The sequence below is a fragment of the Rhineura floridana genome, chromosome 2 (genome assembly GCF_030035675.1).
Source record: "Rhineura floridana isolate rRhiFlo1 chromosome 2, rRhiFlo1.hap2, whole genome shotgun sequence".
NCBI classification, from domain to species: domain Eukaryota; kingdom Metazoa; phylum Chordata; class Lepidosauria; order Squamata; family Rhineuridae; genus Rhineura; species Rhineura floridana.
Window position 1 is genome coordinate 239,954,913 of NC_084481.1, and position 18,537 is coordinate 239,973,449.

Below are 18,537 nucleotides of genomic sequence, written 5' to 3' on the forward strand. Positions count from 1 at the left end.
ATTAGCCAACAAGTGAAGTCAGAGCAGTGATTGATAAATGAGTTGTTTCGACACCAGGCAAAAGGAATCCCTGGGGTCCAGAAGAGCTGCAGTTTTGCCTTCCCTTTTAGTGCATTTTCCAGCTTCTGCCTTTTTTTTCTTTTTTTCTAGTCCTTGGAATCTCTCTAGTTTGCCCTTCCTGTTTCCCTAGCAACCAGGATGCATCTTTCCTGTGTGGGGTTTGCCTGAGATCAGGGAGTGCCTACAAGTTATTTTCTGTAAAAACTGCTATAGAGTAGGTGTCGGTGAATGTTAAATAATCTCCATTCCCACAAAAGGCTAAGTTCCCTTCAGCCTTCCAGTGCCTGGCTGCTCTTTTTTAGGGTCCCTTCTCCCCATGGCTAAAGATATCTTAGAAGGCAGATTGAGCTTGCAACAGGGCTCCGAGATGGTTTCTCCGTACTGGACTAGAACATCGCAGCTGTCCCTGGTGTCTCCAGTCACAGACCTTAGCACCACTTCTATACCTTTGCTTTGGCAACGGAAGGAATTTTACAGCCCCCCGAACTCCTTAGTCACAGGAGTAGCTGCCATATTGGTCCCTGAGATATGCAGATGGGGATCAAAATGGTTTTGATGAGCCCATCCCGTTGCTCTGGAGGTCAAGCTAAAGCAGCACGTTTGGAGTTTCATAGAGACCATAATTTCTTCATCAAGGAGCTTTTAGGGTCCATTTGCCTAGCAGGGGCTAACCGTTCAGGATTAAATCTTACAGAATTCCAACATTTATGCTGTACTGACGGTTCCACCTGCAGCCAATCTCATGTGCCGCCCCCCCCCCCTAAACAAAGTGGTGCTGTAAAGTGGGACACATTTCTTGGGGAAGGTGTGGAATCTCCTTTCCTGGAAAATTTGAATGTACAACTTGCTGAGCTTCTCTTGAGGAAGTCAGACTGTGTCCAGATTCCATGCTGGCTTGCATGTGGCGCTCACAGGCTCAGCCCTTGCTGCAGCGTGCCTCCCTGTTGTCTTCTGCAGAAACCACACTGTTCTCCAGGAAACAGCACAGCATGTCAGCAGATTCATCGCCCTGGCCAATGTTGGCAATGCAGACAAGAGGAAGGTAAGACGAGGCCTTGGCATTCTCCTCTCTGAGCTAAACTGGCTGCCTGCAAACTGGGCTTTATATTCCGATTAACCTAAACAGAGAGGTTTGGTGAGAATTGAAAAATGTAATAATTGTTCCCATTTTAAAACAAGTCAATGTTTTGCTTTATGTTTATCTTTTTTCATTAGTAGGTTACCCCCTTCGCTCCCAATTTAAGCTCCCACCTAAGGTCCTCCAGAGTTGACTCTTTTTTCCTTTTCACTTGCAATGTCTGTGTAATAATATCCACAACTTCACTAAAGGCTTGAAGACAGATATTGGACCAGCATTTTTAACTGCTGTCCTCCTGAGGCTTTCCCCTCCCTCTCCTTGGTCTTCCTGGCCTCCATAGCCCTCCATCATGTCCAGGTGCTTCCAGCCTGCAGCACATCTTGCCGCTTCTGGTTTAAGGAAGCACTTACCAAATCAAGCAGGCGGTCCCTGCAGCCTGTTTCCCCTTCCTGTGTGCATTTGGTTTCTCCAGTACCTCTATGCGTTCAGCATCCTTCCAATGAGCTCCATGGATCCTGCGGAGCTGGTCAGACAGCCACAAGACGTCACTGAGAACCCGTACCGAAGGCCTGGGGACGGGGACCGTTGCGCTCTTCTGCTGCCGGATGCAAAGGTGCGAGGTGTGCTGCATGTGTCTAATGGGCACATTTGTGTCAGAACATGTAAGAAGAGCCCTGTGGCTGGATCAGGCTAAAAGCCCGTCCAGTGCAGCACCTTCTCACAGTGGTCAACCAGGGGAACACCACTGCACGCTCTCCCCACTTGTGCTTCACAGCAACTGGTATTTTGAGGCATTGTGGCTAGTGCCATCGATGGCCTTACCCTCTATGAATGTGTCCAAATTCTTTTTAAAGCCATCTAAGTTGGAGGCATCCCAACTTCTTGGGGCAGCGCGTCCTTGCTATAACTCTGGTGAAGAGCTTAATGTGCACTCTGGAACAACTCATGGAATTGCACAGTGCAACAAACGGGCTCCTGCTCTGGCCTGGTTCTCTTCCAGTTCCACCTTGACGGCAGCTTTGAAAAGCGAAGCCAGAGACAAGATGCACCATGTGGAGATCAGGGGTCTGCAGATAGCATCTTGGCCTCCCTGCGTTCATTCCCCTAGGCACATGCAGAGGGGCTCCCTGAAAAGGCCAGCATTTCTCTAGTTTGTATGGTGTTTTGGAGAAGACAATGTAAAGAAATGTAGAAGGATACATATTGGAGGAGAAAATCTTAATTTCACATATATGCCCATGGGGTCTGGACTGGCGGTGACTGACCAGGAACGAGACCTTGGGGTCGTAGTGGATAGCTTGATGAAGATGTCAACCCAGTGTGCAGCAGCTGTGAAAAAGGCAAATTCCACACTAGGGATCATTAGGAATAAATGTAAATGTACTGCCTTCAAGTCAATTCTGACTTGTGGGCGACCCTATGAAGAGGGTTTTTGTGGCAAGCGATATTCAGAGGGGGTTTACCATTGCCTCCCTCTGAAGCTGAGAGGCAGTGACTGGCCCAAGGTCACCCAGTGAGCTTCATGGCTGTGTGGGGATTCAAACCCTGGTCTCCCAGGTGGTAGTCCAACACCTTAACCACTACGCCACCTGGCTCTCTACTGGATAGGAAAGATCCTAGTTCTAGCTAACTAAAGTCAGTTCCTGACTGACCAGGAACGAGACCTTGGGGTCGTAGTGGATAGCTCGATGAAGATGTCTATCCAGAGTGCAGCAGCTGTGAAAAAGGCAAATTCCATGCTAAAGATCATTAGGAAAGGTATTGAAAATAAGACTGCCTATATTAAAATGCCATTATATAAATGTATTGTGTGGCTGCATTTGGGACACTGTGTACAGTTCTGATCCCCTAACCTCAAAAAAGGGTCATATAGAACTGGAACAGAATAAGGATATTGCAGAGTTGGAAAAGGTTCAGAAGAGGGCAACCAGAATGATCAAGGGGATGGAGCGACTCCCTTATGAGGAAAGGTTGCAACATTTGGGGCTTTTTAGCGTAGAGAAAAGGCGAGTCAGAGGCGACATGATAGAAGTGTATAAAATTATGCATGGCATTGAGAAAATGGATAGAGAAACGTTTTTCATGGATATCCAATGAAGCTGAATGTTGGAAGATTCAGGACACAAACGAAAGTCCTTCACACAGTGCATAGTGAACTATGGAATTGGCTCCCACAAGAGACATTGATGGCCACCAGCTTGGTGGCTTTAAAAGAGAGTTAGAGACATTCTTGGAGGATAAGGCGATCAAGGCCTACTAGCCATGATGGCTGTGCTCTGCCACCATGGTCAGAGGCAGTTGCCAAAAGCCGCAGGAGGGGAGAGAGTTGTTCTTGCATTCAGGTCCTGCTTTTGGGGCTTCCCATTGGGGCATCTGGTTGGCCACTGTGAGAACAGGATGCTGGACTAGATGGGCCCCTGGCCGGATCCAGCAGGCGCTTTTCTGTTCTTATGCAAGAACAAGCCGGAACTTTTTTCAATGTGCTGCTACTGCCGATTAATCTTTCCCAAACTGCTATGGGAATGAAAAAGCCTCCCTCCCTCTGGCAGGCATGCAGGGCTTGGGAAAGAGGCAGAGATCTTGGGGTCGAAAATGCTCTTGCCCTCCGGTCCTGCTTGCTTGCCGCCTTCCCACAGGCATCTGCTTGGTTACTGAGAAGAGATGTTGGACTAGATGGGGCCCCTATGGCCTAATCCAGCAGGCTTGTCTTATATTCTGGCTCTGTCCCATTAGCTTGTTCTGCTGTTTGTTCCAGGGCTCCTCAGTGCCACATTCCAGCTACTTTAGAAAAAAAGTTTGGTTGTGGGATTCCAGAAGACAGAATCTCAGTCATAAATGTACATGGAAGCAGCCTCCACCTCCCACTTTTCTCTCTGTGCTCCGGATGGTGGCCTAAAAACAGCATTTTCCTTTGACTCTGCAGGAGGAACCAGCCTGCCAGTTTTTCTTTGATTTAAGCAGCAAGCCGAGAGGAAGGAAGCGGCACACAGAAGGGGGGGAGGGGAGGTGGCCCAAACGTCCACCTTGCAAGCCCCGTGAGTACCAGACCCCTCTCGTTCGGATGCCAAGCAGAAGAGTGGCCAGCTGTGGGCTGGCAGCCTCTGGGCCAAGTGGGTGGGGATGGGGTGGATGGGCTGGATCTGCCCGCTCAGGCTGGGGATTGGATTTGTGGAGTGGTTTCCACGCCTGTTGCACGGAGACTCATACGGGGTTGTAGACCAGCGTAGAGTGTAATTTGTGGAGAGATCGAGAAGGACTTCCTGCCACCACCACCTGTGGCGAGAGTTTCCCCCTCCTCTGTAGGCCCAGTGGCCCCACAGATCGAGGCAGGCTCTTGGGTGGTGTGTGGGGAGAGGTCGCCCAAGAAACTTTCCCCTCCCAAGACTGCCGAAGGGAGCGGTCTCTGGATGGATGGGGAAGGAGTTTCCTAGCACAGGCTGGTTTTTTCAGCATTGGAGGCGGGTGGGCTTCCTTGAGTGGGTCTCCTCAAGCTACCTCCACGCCATGTGTCTGTTTTCTGCTTGTGGGGCTGCCCCTGAGATTTCTGTTGTGCTTGGGGTGAGAGCTTGCCTTGCCTTATGCCCAGGTCCAAACAAGAGAACTTGCCAGCTGCTTTCTCCCAAATGATTCCAGGACCGCCAGTAGCGTAGTGGCCAATTCAGAAGTGCTGGGTGCCTTCATGATTGTCGTGCCACGTCCCCTCAATCACCTGCTTGCTCTCCCTCGTCATCTCCACACTCCTGAGTCCTTCCCACGCGTGCCTTCTCCCACAACAGCAGAAGTCCATACGAGCCAATCACCATGAAGAGGGAGAAGGGGATGGACAGGGGAAGTGCCACCCTGTTGTTCTTGCTTGATCGCTCAGCAGCTTTTGATACTATTGACCATGGTATCCTTCTGGGCCGACTTGGTGAGAAAGGTATTGGAGGAACTTGTGGCCTGCTTGCGGGCTTCCCCCAGGCACCTGGTTGGCCACTGTGAGAACAGGATGCTGGACTAGATGGGCCACTGGCCTGATCCAGCAGGCTCTTTTGAACTCTTTTAAAAAGGTTCAGATCCTATCTCCAGGGTCCCCCTCAGAGAATAGCAGTGGGTGACTGTCTTTCGGCCCCCTGGCAGTTGTGCTGTGGGGTGCCACAGGGTACCATCTTGTCCCCCATGCTGTTGAACATCTATATGAAGCCATTGGAAGCGGTCATCAGGAGACTGGGGCAAGGTGTCAGCAGTATGCTGATGATACCCAGCTCTATTTCTCCATAACATCTGAATCGGGAGAGGCTGTGTAAGCCCTGGACCGTTGCCTGGACTCGGTAGTGGGCTGGATGAGGGCCAATAAACTGAGCCTGAATCCTACCAAGATGGAGGCGTTGTGGGTTGGTGGTTCCTCAGTTCAGATAATTGGTGAGGTGACCTGCTTTGGATGGGGTCATACTCCCTCTGAAAGAGCATGTCCATAGTCTGGGGGTGCTCCTGGATCCATCTTTGTCGCTAGAGGCCCAGGTGACCTCCGTGGCTAGGAGTGCCTTTTACAACCACTGTTGTGCACTCACTGGTAACCTCCAGGTTGGATTACTGTAATGCGCTCTGTGGGGCTGCCCTTGAAATTGGTCTGGAAGTTGCAGCTGGTGCAAAATGCAGCTGCAAGACTGCTCACTGGGGCAGGTTATTGCCAACATGTCACCCCGTTGCTGAAAGAATTGCGCTGCCTGCCCGCCCATTTGCTACCGGGCCAAATTCAAGGTTCTAGTTTTGGTGTACAAAGCCCTATACAGCTTGGGACCAAGATACCTGAAAGACCGTCTTATCCCTTACATACCCAGTCGATCACTGTGCTCTGCAGGTGAGGGCCTTCTGCAGATACCATCTGATCAGGAGGTCTGTTCTGCACAACATAGGAAACGGACCTTTAGTGTGGCAGCACCTACTCTGTGGAATTCCCTCCCTTTAAATATTAGGCAGTCGCCATCTCTGTTATCTTTTTGGCACCTATTGAAGACCTTCTTCTTTCAACAAGCCTTTTGAGCAGAGACCTTATCCCAGTCTGTATCTGTATTGGAATTGCTTTTTAATGTGTTTTTAAACCTTTTTTAAAAAAGTGTTTTTAACCTTTTTTTTAAAAAAAGATGTTTTGCTTTACTGTATTTTAAAGTCTGTTTTTATGATGTTTTAAAGTGTTTTTAGTGCTTTTGTTTGCCGCCCTGGGCTCCTGCTGAGAGGAAGGGTGGGATATAAATCAAATAAACAAACAAATAAATATTAACTACTGAGGAGAGTCTTCTCAGTGGCTAATTCACCTCCTTTCACTCTGACTGGCTCCTATCAGCAGGAAAGGACAAGGAAGCAAGTTAGAAGACTCTTCTCAATGGCTAACATGCTGCCCTTTCATGCTTATTGGCTCGTAGGACACTAGAGACATAAGGACCTTGCTAAGACCCCAGATGAGTACACCCCTGAGTACAGCAGCTGCCTGTGATTGTGGCAGGGAGGGAAGGAGGGTTTGGGGATGGAGGCTGATGAAGGGGCCCCACACATGTCCAGGCCTGTCGCTGGGGGCCTGAAAGGAGTCGTGCTCTTGCTGCCCTCCTACTGATGGTTCTGTGCGGTGTTATGTTTTGTTTCCCCTTCACTTTTGAAGCCCTGCCGACAGCCGCCTGCTGGTTTTGCCTTGCTAGCCCGGACGTCGAGAAGCATTTGGTGGTGAGCATTGGCACCCATGTAAGTCTCTTGTTCTGCTGCTGGGCTTTCGCTTGTGGTCTGCAATGACTTTGCATAACTGGTCAGTTCTGAGGGTTGCTGGGCATCTCTTGGATCGCCAAAGGACCCGGACGAAGGTCTAAGGACGCCGGTTATTGCAGCTTCCCTAGAGCTAGGCAGGTGTGGACTTAAATGAGCAACCTGGATTGGGGGGGTGGGGGCACTGGGAGACCCATGTCAGAGCAAGATATGATTTGCTTGCTAGCTTGCATTTAGAGGGTGTCCTGTTGCTTCCTGTCACTGAGCGTTGCTGTTCTGTTGTTTGACATCTGAGTGCTGAAGCAAGCAGCCAGAGTAGCGCCTTTGCAAAGGAAACTAGTATTGCAGCTCAGGGTGAGTAGAGCAGAGGGAGAAACGGCAGCCTGTGCCCTCCGCCAGGCAGGAACGCCCACCCTGCAAGGGGCTTCTCGGAGTCCTGGGCTGCGCTTCTCCATCCTGTGTGGCTCCCTCTTTTGTTCATATGCCACTTTCCCACAGCCAGAGTGCACATGAAACAAAACTAGAATGTTGATGACAGAACGAAGGCAAAAGCCCAGAGAGGTTGCCAGTCGTGGCCTGCAGCCAAGAGCTTGCGGTGAGGGCAACGCCTCCGTCTCCTTGCTGACCTCTTGGTCTTGATGTGGCTGCATCTTGGTCCCTGTCAGGGCTTCGCAAAGTGCTTGCTGGGCAACGATGCCTCTTAACATATATGATTTAGACAGTTTATTATTAGTATTATTATTTATTGCATTGATACACTGCCCCATAGCCGAAGCTTTCTGGGCGGTTTACAACAATTAAAAACAAATACACAAATGTAGAAACAGATTTTTTTAAAAAAGCAATTTAAAGACACATGCTAAAATGCCTGGGAGAAGAAGAAAGTCTTGACCTGGCACCAAAAAGGTAACAGTGTTGGCGCCAGGCCCACCTTGTCAGGATGATCATTCCGTAATTTCAGTGTAACCTCCAGATGCTGCAGGTTCAGCTTTGGCTCTGCTGCCGCTGTCCTCCATTTTGCAGCTGAGCTGGGCCTGGGGTGACACCAGGGGTGGCCCTTGCTGTTGTAACCTGTGCCTGGCTTTTCCCCTAGTGCTACCTTGCCCTGGCCAAAGGGGGCTTGACCCCTGACCACATCCTCATTTTGCCCATCGGACACTGTCAGTCGATGGTTGAACTTGCTCCAGATGTGGTGGAAGAAGCAGAGCAGTACAAGTCTGCCCTGAAAACGTACTTCAGGACCAAAGGGAAGAGATGTGTGGCATTTGAAAGGAATTACAGGAGTCAGCACCTCCAGCTCCAGGTGAGTGGGCTTGGCTTTGTGCCCTTTGAGTGCCCCTTTGCTCAGGCCTCTCTGAAAACACAGGGTGTGGGCTGCTGCTGATTTGCATTTATATGCCAGCTTTCCTCCAAGGAGCTCAAGCTGGTGTACATGGTTCTTTTCTCCCCATTTTATCCTCACAGCAACCCTGTGAGGTCGGTTAGGCTGAGACAGTGACTGGCCCAAGGTCACCCAGTGAGCTTCCTGACTGCGTGGGGATTCGAACCCTGATCACCCAAGCCCCGGTCTGACTTAACCATTACACCACACTGGCTCAGTAGTAATAATAATAAAAAATAAAAACCTGTTGTTATTTATCATTTATCAAAACAATTTAAAACAACTTAGAATCACAAACATCACAAAAAATAGGGCAGGTCCTAAAAATATACATCTCTGTATTATTACAATTACTAGAACTGCGGGAGGCCTGCCTCTTCTTCTGGGGAGCAGCTTGTGTCTCCCACTCTGCCCCCAGGCGGCATATTCCTGGGCCGGGCATGGTGGCAGTTCTGCGTGGCTGCTTAGAGCCAGTGTCTGAGCGGTGTCTGGCTGCCACCGAGAGCAAGAAGGAGACGAGGCAGCGGAGGGCTCTGGGAGGCAGCAGAGTCCTCTGCTGCTGCTCACCTCCTATAGCCACAGGGAGGCGTTTGTGTGTGGCTTTCCCTCACGTTCATAAGTTTAAGCCTGCAGGAGAGGCTTCTTTGCCTTTCGCCGTGATGACACGCTCTGCTGAGGGGCACCCGGTGGGGGTCCCCTGTGATGGCGTTCCCACTTTGCATTTTGCTTTCTTGTACTGAGGCGCATTTGCTGACTCTGATGTGTTGTGAATCTGCTGCTGCTGCTGCTCCTCCTCCTCCAGGTAGTTCCTGTACCCCAGAACTGCTGCACCACGGAAGACATTAAGGAGGCCTTCATAGTCCAGGCAGAGGAGCACCAGATCGAGTTGCTGGAGATCCCAGAGCACTCAGCTCTCAAACAGGCAGGGGACCATTTATTTATTTACTTACTTACTTATTTGATTTGTATCCCGTCCTCCCTCCCAGCAGGAGCCCAGGGCGGCAAATGAATGTACAGCTTCATTTGCACATATGGGTCACTTGGGGGCAGAAAGTCCCTTTTCTGTAGCAAGGGGTTGGATTTTGCCCTGTGTGTTGTGCCTGCTCAGAGTTAGATGGCTGCATGCAGCAGCCACCTTTTTATGTACATTCCCTCTGGGTGGCCTGGGTGATCCATGGTGCTCCGGTCACCAGCCCTGTGTTCGCCACCTGCTTCATAGGCCTGGACGGTGGAGCCATTTCCACCAGAGTGCCCCATGGCACAGGCAATGTGCTTGAAGGGAAGCAAGCATGGCTGGCAGGGGAGGAGGGGGCAGGAGGTGGCTGGGGCCGCTACCAGTTGGGGTAGCCGCCTCCCTCCCCTCAAGCAGGTAGAGGGCTGCACAGGCCCTACAGCTGCAGGCAGTTTCCTGAACTGGCTTCCCCTTGGAAGCTGCTTGAACGTGCCTATTCATTTATTTATTGAATTTATATCCTGCCCTTCCTCCCAGAAGGAGCCCAGGGCAGTGAACAAAAACACTAAAAGCCCTTTAAAACATCTTAAAAACAAAATACTTTAAAACATATTAAAACAAAAACATCTTTAAAATAAAACTTGAAAAACATCTTTAACAGCAATTCTAACACAGATGCAGACTGGGATAGGTCTCAACTTAAAAGACTTGTTGAAAGCAGAAAGTCTTCAAAAGGCGCTGAAAAGATAACAGAGATGGCGCCTGTCTAATATTTAAGGGGAGGGAATTCCACAGGGTAGCTGCCGCCACACTAAAGGTCCGCTTCCCATGTTGTGCGGAACAGACCTCCTGACAGGATGGTATCTGCAGGAGGCCCTCACCTGCAGAGCACAGTGATCAACTGAGTATATCAGGGGTAAGATGGTCTTTCAGGTATCTTTGATGCAGCTGATCCTTGGAGGTGCTGGTCTGCTCCTCTGACTTGCTATCATTGTGGCCAGCATTCCCTTCCTGGTCATCAGGGATGTAGTTGTCCAGGGTCTCAAGGGGTCTTAGACCCTTTACTTTTTTGGGAGCAGGGTCCCAATGTCTCCAGCATCCTATAAGCCAATCAGCATGAAAGGGGAGTGTGTTAGCCACTGAGAAGAGTCTTCTAACGTACTTGTCATTTCCTGCTGATTGGAGCCAATGAGAGTGAAAGGAGGCAAGTTAGCCAATGCTAAGACTCTTCTCAATAGCTTACACTCTCCCCCTTGATGCTTATTAGCTCCTAAGGATGTTTGTTGTTGTGGGAGAAGGCATTAGCGAGGATCTCATTCTCAACCCAGCAGCAAAAAAAGGGGGGGGGAGGGGCCATTGCTTTGACCATCATGAAGGGACCCTGCACTTCTGGATTGACGTGCAGGCCATCTGCATCTGGGGCCAGTCCCTGGAGCTCCCTGTGGAGGGATGGGGTGGGGGGCCGTGTTGGCCTGTAAAACTCTCCATGGTCTTGCTTCTGCTGCCGTGAAGCCGTCGTTTCTGTGCCTCTCGTGTGTGCACAGCTCTGGGCTTCCCATTCCTTTTCCTGGGGTTTGGCTGACAAGATCATATTTTGTTGCTGATGTTTTATCCTTTTGTCAGGAAGGGTAGGATATAAAATAACAGGCCCCTCCCTCCTGTTAGGCTGCTCTTGGTGTTTTATCTATAATCTTCATCCACGTTTATTATGGTTTTGTCTTTCAGATAGTCCAGCCAGGGACACCTTATTTTTATGTTGAGCTGGATACCGGAGAGAAGCTCTTCCATCGCATTGGGAAAAACTTTCCTCTGCAGTTTGGAAGGTTTGTTGCTCCCGTTTCTCGTTTAGATTCTTCCTCCCTCGCTACTGGAATGCCACAGACAGCAGGGGCCATAGAGATGCACTTGTTGCAGATGGAGCTCCCCCTGCGTGCGCACGTTCACATATCGTCAGAAGAGGCTTTGGGAGGAGGTGGATGGCCAGCCAGTCTAGGGGAGGTTTGGGGCACTTGGAGAGCGGATGGTTTCCTCTTTTCTTCTCTAGGGAGGTGCTGGCCAGCGAGGCCATTCTGGGCATGCCTGGCCGGGCGGACTGGAGGAGCTGCCTGGCAGGGCAGGAAGAGGAAGCTTCCGCGGCCCAAGACTTCCGCCAGGCCTTTGAGCCCTTTGACTTTGCCCAGGCGGACTAAGCGCCGGAATGGGAGGGACCAGGCAGCCCGGGGTGGCTGGATCATGCCCTTGCTGTCCCTGTGAAGAGTCTCCCTCCCCTGTTGAGGCCTCTTGTGGGGACGTCACAGGAGCATCCAGCGCCTTCTCTGGTGGCCACATCATGGAGGGAGGTTGCCTCCGTAGCCAGCCACGCCCATCTACCCCTGTTGGCCTGTGGCTTCCGGGACAGAGATGCTGCTGGGTGTTAGTTGTTGTCCATTTGAGCAACCCACAAACAGGCTGCATTTTGAAGGGAGGCACTTCGGACCCGCTGAAGTGGCGGGGCAGACTTGCCACACACATTGAGCAGCACCCACAAGTTTCTGGGGGGACGGCACTCTGCCTCCTCTAGGGTGCTCAAGGGAAACCAGACAGGAAGTGGATGATAGGTCAGGCACGGATGGAAACATGATCTGTCTCATCGGTGGAGCACACACAATCACACCCAGCTGTGGCTCAGAAGACGTTCCACATTGTTTTTCAAACTGCAGGCCAAATGCTGATTCAGAGGGAATAGTCTGGGGAGAGGTATATAGTTTTGAACATTTATTGGACTGTTGCGGTGCTGTAAAAATGTGAGTTTTTTAAAAAATAAAAATGGAAATGGACTGCCTTCAAGTCAATCCTGGCTTATGGTGACCCTGTGAATATGGTTTTCATGGTAAGCGGTATTCAGGGGTGTTTTTACCATTGCCTCCCTCTGAGGCTGAGAGGCAGTGACTAGCCCAAGGTTGCCCAGTTAGCTTCATGGCTGTGTGGGGATTCGAACCCTGGTCTCCCAGGTCATAGTCCAATACCTTAACCATTACACCACACTGGCTTCTTTCAAATAAAAGGGTGGTTTTATATTTAGATAAATAGTTTGAGCTCCTTCCAGTTAGTCTGTCATCTGGCTACTTGGAAGGACCTTCATTTCATACCCGCTGTAACACGTTACCCAGCAGAGGGGGGGGGTTGCCTGGTGCTTTGTATCTAAGCAGCCTGACATTGCCTCCCCTAAAGCTAGGAACAGGTGCCTTATTTAACTCAGATGTATGTATCTGCTTGTTTTTAATTAAATCCTCAAGTAAAGACCAGTAACCTCTCCAGGGCCACCCTCTGTTGTCTTGTTGTACTTTGAGTAAGTCTCGTAACCATCTCACTCACTCACTGGCGATGACTGAGTAAGATTGCCTTCCAAGATAATTTGGTTGGAAGACGCCTGTGCGTGAATTTGTTTTGTGGCTTTCACCATCAGGAGCTCTCAGCGCTGGATTTAAGAGATTTCATGCTACCTAACTTTATAATAAAGTGTATATCCTGCTTATGCAAGCCAGCTCAAGGTGGATTACATTAATAAAAACAGGTACAATAAAATGATTTAAAATATAGTCACAGTCATGAGAAAGCAGAAGTAGCAGATTAGATCAGTCATGGCCCCAGCTTTAAAAAGGGCTCCAGGAGTAATACAGTTGTCAGAACATGCTCTGGAGGGCAGCAGCTGTGCCACTTTAGGGAGAGCCGTGCATGGTCTGCCCTTCAGAAGGGGGGGGGGAGGCACCTCCAGCCTGCAGGCCACATGTGGGGTGAGGGGGGTCTCCATTTGGCAGTCAGATTACGGCTGAGCAGCTTTACAGAGGGAGCTTGACTGAGTCCTATTGGAGGGTGAGACAGCTCTCAGTTCACTGTTTCTCTGCTGTCAAATCTATTATGGCGCAAGCCTTTGTGAACTCTAATCGATGTGATGATTTTATATACATTTAAGCTGTATTGTAATTATTGCTATCTGGAGTTTCTACATTTCATTCCCCTCTGACCTCACTACTACTTACAATCACACATGCATCACTTTCTGCAACATGTGCATGTCATTGCTAGCTTAGGACAGCATTGAATGCAACTGATGAAGCGTTAGGGTTGTGCCACAAGACTGTTGTGCAGATCCTCTGGTGTATGGTGGGAGGACAAAAATTGCATCAAGCAATGTGGAAGAGGTGCATGGGGGCACAGCACATGCCCTTTCCCTCTGAGACTCCATGCACCCCACGTTTGCACACTAAGCACTGATCATTCATGAGTGCAGCAGAAGGCACAAGCCTTTGGTGGACAAGGACCCATCTCTCTTCCGTGGAATCACAATGACTTAGTCACACTGCCGTGATGATAATCTGAACGTGCCTGACCTCTGCAGCTGCTCTGGCAAACTGAGTTTATGCAACCTGAACTCTGGTGAACTGAGTTGGCGTCTGCCTGAAGAGCAGCCCTAAAGAGTACTGGCTGGGCCCAGAAGGGGTGAGCTTCTGTGCCCTGCGCTGGAGCAGGCAGAACAGCAGCAGCAGTTGGCAGGAAAAAGGGATGCCCTTTTCGTTTACAAGGAGGGATACAAGTTCAAGCAGCAGCAGAAAGAGCAATGGTGGAGCACGTTTTGGGTTCTTTTAATCCGTCTGCGTTTCAGGGCCTAAAGAAAGGTAAAGGTGTCCCTGCAGTTGTAGTGCGAGTCGTTTCCGACTCTTAGGGTGACGTCTTGTGACGTTTACTAGACACCGTATATATGGGGTGGGATTGCCAGTTCCTTCCCCGGCCTTTCTTTAGCCCCCAGCATAGGCCGGGTACTCATTTTACCGACCACGGATGGATGGAAGGCTGAGTGGACCCCAACCCCTTTTACCGGAGATTTGACTTCCTCCTTCCGTTGGAATTGAATTCTGGCCGTGAGCAGAGCTTCGGCTGCGTTACCGCCGCTTACCACTCTGCGCCACGGAGGGCCTAATCACACATTATTAGGAATGAAAAGGAGCCCTGCTGGGTCAGGCCAGTGGCCCATCTGGTCCAGCATCCTGTTATGCTTGTGGCTAACCAGATGTCTCAGTGGAAGCCTACAAGCAGGACCTGCGTACAAGAGCGTTCTCTCCTGCGGTTCCAACAACGGATATTCTGCAGGTGTCCCGGCCGTTCATTAGACAGCATTGCCAGCGCGCACTGTAGCGCATGGCAGATTATCTGTCAGTGCCTCATAAGGGTCTCAAGAAATCCAAGCACTTAGGGACACTAGCAGAGGGTCCAGATGTCACCACCATCCCGTCAGTTCCCGCCAAAAACAGCTGCTGCCATTTTGGAAGCAGTTCCCTCAGCGGCCCCTCTAAAAAGAAAGCTAAGACTGCCGCCGCTGCTCCCCCAGAGAAGGCTGTTTCCTCAAAGGAGCCAGCGCCTTCTCTGCTCTTGGGGCCAGGGACTGTTACGAAGCGCAGTTCTAAGCCAGCGCTCAGCACTCGCAGCCGCAATCAGTGCACTGTAAGCTCTCGGCTCCATCGCAGAGTCTCCATTTTTCCCACCAAGAGCCTCCACAACCCTGTAGCTAGGCACCCTCAGGAGTCACGTTTGGAGCTGATGCCAGCCTCATAGCATCTAAGCTTACAGACCTGACAGATCAAATTCTGCTAGGCAACAGTTTATGCACGATGATTCAGTTGTTGCTCTGGAGGAGGAAACAGATGAATGGAGTGATAGTTCACAACCTGATGAGCAGCTGAAAATAATGTAAGAACATCATAAGAGCCTGCTGGATCAGGCTAGTGGCCCATCTAGTCCAGTATCCTGTTCTCACAGTGGCCAACCAGGTGCCTGGGGGAAACCCGCAAGCAGGACCCGAGTGCAAGAACACTCTCCCCTCCTGAGGCTTCCGGCAACTGGTTTTCAGAAGCATGCTGCCTCTGACGGGTGGCAGAGCACAGCCATCACGGCTAGTAGCCATTGATAGCCCTGTCCTCCATGAATTTGCCTAATCTTTTAAAGCCATCCAAGCTGGTGGCCATTACTGCATCTTGTGGGAGCAAATTCCATAGTTTAACTATGCGCTGAGTAAAGAAGTACTTCCTTCTGTCTGTCCTGAATCTTCCAACATTCAGCTTCTTTGGATGTCCATGAGTTCTAGTATTATGAGAGAGGGAGAAAAACCTTTCTCTATCCACTTTCTCAATGCCATGCATAATTTTATACGCTTCTATCATGTCTCCTCTGACCCTCCTTTTCTCTAAACTAAAAAGCCCCAAATGCTGCAAGCTTTCCTCATAAGGGAGTCGCTCCATCCCCTTGATCATTCTGGTTGCCCTCTTCTGAACCTTTTCCAACTCTATAATATCCTTTTTGAGATGAGGCGACCAGAACTATACCCAGTATTCCAAATGTGGCCACACCATAGATTTATACAACGGCATTATGATATCGGCTGTTTTATTTTCAATACCTTTCCTAATTATCGCTAGCATGGAATTTGCCTTTTTCACAGCTGCCGCACACTGGGTCGACATTTTCATCGTGCTGTCCACTACAACCCCGAGGTCTCTCTCCTGGTCGGTCACCGCCAGTTCAGACCCCATGAGCGTATATGTGAAATTAAGATTTTTTGCTCCAATATGCATAATTTTACACTTGTTTATATTGAATTGCATTTGCCATTTTTCTGCCGATTCACTCAGTTTGGAGAGGTCTTTTTGGAGCTCTTCGCAATCCCTTTTTGTTTTAACAACCCTGAACAATTTAGTGTCATCAGCAAACTTGGCCACTTCACTGCTCACTCCTAATTCTAGGTCATTAATGAACAAGTTGAAAAGTACAGGTCCCAATACCGATCCTTGAGGGACTCCACTTTCTACAGCCCTCCATTGGGAGAACTGTCCGTTTATTCCTACTCTCTGCTTTCTGCTTCTTAACCAATTTCTTATCCACAAGAGGACCTCTCCTCTTATTCCATGACTGCTAAGCTTCCTCAGAAGCCTTTGGTGAGGTACCTTGTCAAACGCTTTTTGAAAGTCTAAGTACACTATGTCCACTGGATCACCTCTATCTATATGCTTGTTGACACTCTCAAAGAATTCTAATAGGTTACTGAGACAGGACTTTCCCTTGCAGAAGCCATGCTGGCTCTGCTTCAGCAAGGCTTGTTCTTCTATGTGCTTAGTTAATCTAGCTTTAATAATACTTTCTACCAGTTTTCCAGGGACAGAAGTTAAGCTAACTGGCCCGTAATTTCCGGGATCCCCTCTGGATCCCTTTTTGAAGATTGGCGTTACATTTGCCACTTTCCAGTCCTCAGGCACGGAGGAGGACCCAAGGGACAAGTTACATCTTTTAGTTAGCAGATCAGCAATTTCACATTTGAGTTCTTTGAGAACTCTCGGGTGGATGCCATCCGGGCCCGGTGATTTGTCAGTTTTTATATTGTCCATTAAGCTTAGAACTTCCTCTCTCGTTACCACTATTTGTCTCAGTTCCTCAGAATCCCTTCCTGCAAATGTTAGTTCAGGTTCAGGGATCTGCCCTATATCTTCCACTGTGAAAACAGATGCAAAGAATTCATTTAGCTTCTCTGCAATCTCCTTATCGTTCTTTAGTACACCATTGACTCCCTTATCATCCAAGGGTCCAATCGTCTCCCTAGATGGTCTCCTGCTTTGAACGTATTTATAGAATTTTTTCTTGTTGGTTTTTATGTTCTTAGCAATGTGCTCCTCAAATTCTTTTTTAGCATCCCTTATTGTCTTCTTGCATTTCTTTTGCCAGAGTTTGTGTTCTTTTTTATTTTCTTCATTTGGACAAGACTTCCATTTTTTGAAGGAAGACTTTTTGCCTCTAAGAGCTTCCTTGACTTTGCTCGTTAACCATGCTGGCATCTTCTTGGCCCTGGCGGTACCTTTTCTGATCTGCGGTATGCACTCCAGTTGAGCTTCTAATATAGTGTTTTTAAACAACTTCCAAGCATTTTCGAGTGATGTGACCCTCTGGACTTTGTTTTTCAGCTTTCTTTTTACCAATCCCCTCATTTTTGTGAAGTTTCCTCTTTTGAAGTCAAATGTGACCGTGTTGGATTTTCTTGGCAATTGGCCAGTTACATGTATGTTTAATTTAATAGCACTGTGGTCACTGCTCCCAATCGGTTCAACAACACTTACATCTTGCACCAGGTCCCGGTCCCCACTGAGGATTAAGTCTCGGGTTGCCGTCCCTCTGGTCGGTTCCATGAACCACTTTCCACTTTCCAGTCCTCAGGCACGGAGGAGGACCTGAGGAACAAGTTACATATTTTAGTTAGTAGATCAGCAATTTCACATCTGAGTTGTTTGGGAACTCTCTGGTGGATGCCATCCGGGCCCGATGATTTGTCAGTTTTTATATTGTCTATTAAGCCTAGAACTTCCTCTCTCGTTACTACTATTTGTCTCAGTTCCTCAGAATCTCTTCCTGCAAATGTTAGTTCAGGTTCAGGGATCTGCCCTATATCTTTCACTGTGAAGACAGATGCAAAAACTTCATTTAGCTTCTCCGCAATCTCCTTATCGTTCTTTAGTACACCTTTGACTCCTTTATCATCCAAGGGTCCAGTCGCCTCCCTAGATGGTCTCCTGCTTTGGATGTATTTATAGAATTTTTTGTTGTTGGTTTTTATGTTCTTAGGAATGTCTTCCTCAAATTCTTTTTTAGCATCCCTTATTGTCTTCTTGCATTTCTTTTGCCAGAGTTTGTGTTCCTTTTTATTTTATTCGTTCGGACAAGACTTCCATTTTCTGAAGGAAGACTTTTTGCATCTGAGAGCTTCCTTGACTTTGTTCGTTAACCATGCTGGTATCTTCTTGGCCCTGGCGGTACCTTTTCTGATCTGCGGTATGCACTCCAGTTGAGCTTCTAATATAGTGTTTTAAAAGAACTTCCAAGCATTTTCGAGTGATGTGACTCTCTGGACTTTGTTTTTCAGCTTTCTTTTTACCAGTCCCCTCATTTTTGTGAAGTTCCCTCTTTTGAAGTCAAATGTGACCGTGTTGGATTTTCTTGGCAATTGGCCATTTACATATATGTTTAATTTAATAGCACTGTGGTCACTGCTCCCAATCAGTTCGACAACACTTACATCTCGCACCAGGTCCCAGTCCCCACTGAGGATTAAGTCCAGGGTTGCCGTCCCTCTGGTCGGTTCCATGACCAACTGGTCTAGGGAATAGTCATTTAGAATATCTAGAAATTTTGCTTCTTTGTCGTGACTGGAACACATATGCGGCCAGTCTATGTCCGGGTAGTTGAAGTCACCCATTACTACCACATTTCCTAGTTTGGATGCTTCCTCAATTTCATATCTCATCTCCAGGTCTCCCTGAG

The 18,537-nt window shown here is 48.9% G+C and overlaps 1 protein-coding gene across 1 annotated transcript in view; it reads left to right on the plus strand.

Annotated features, from left to right (window-relative positions):
- CWF19L1 (CWF19 like cell cycle control factor 1) overlaps positions 1–12,505 on the plus strand; it is a 23,924-nt gene extending 11,419 nt beyond the window's left edge. Inside the window, exons 7-14 of the mRNA XM_061612678.1 lie at positions 1,018–1,102; positions 1,611–1,751; positions 4,062–4,173; positions 6,774–6,853; positions 7,965–8,174; positions 9,055–9,174; positions 10,930–11,027; positions 11,249–12,505. Of these exons, the coding sequence (XP_061468662.1) occupies positions 1,018–1,102; positions 1,611–1,751; positions 4,062–4,173; positions 6,774–6,853; positions 7,965–8,174; positions 9,055–9,174; positions 10,930–11,027; positions 11,249–11,393 (991 nt within the window). The 3' untranslated portion in view covers positions 11,394–12,505. The remainder of the gene's footprint in view (positions 1–1,017; positions 1,103–1,610; positions 1,752–4,061; positions 4,174–6,773; positions 6,854–7,964; positions 8,175–9,054; positions 9,175–10,929; positions 11,028–11,248) is intronic.
- Positions 12,506–18,537: the final 6,032 nt, after the last annotated feature.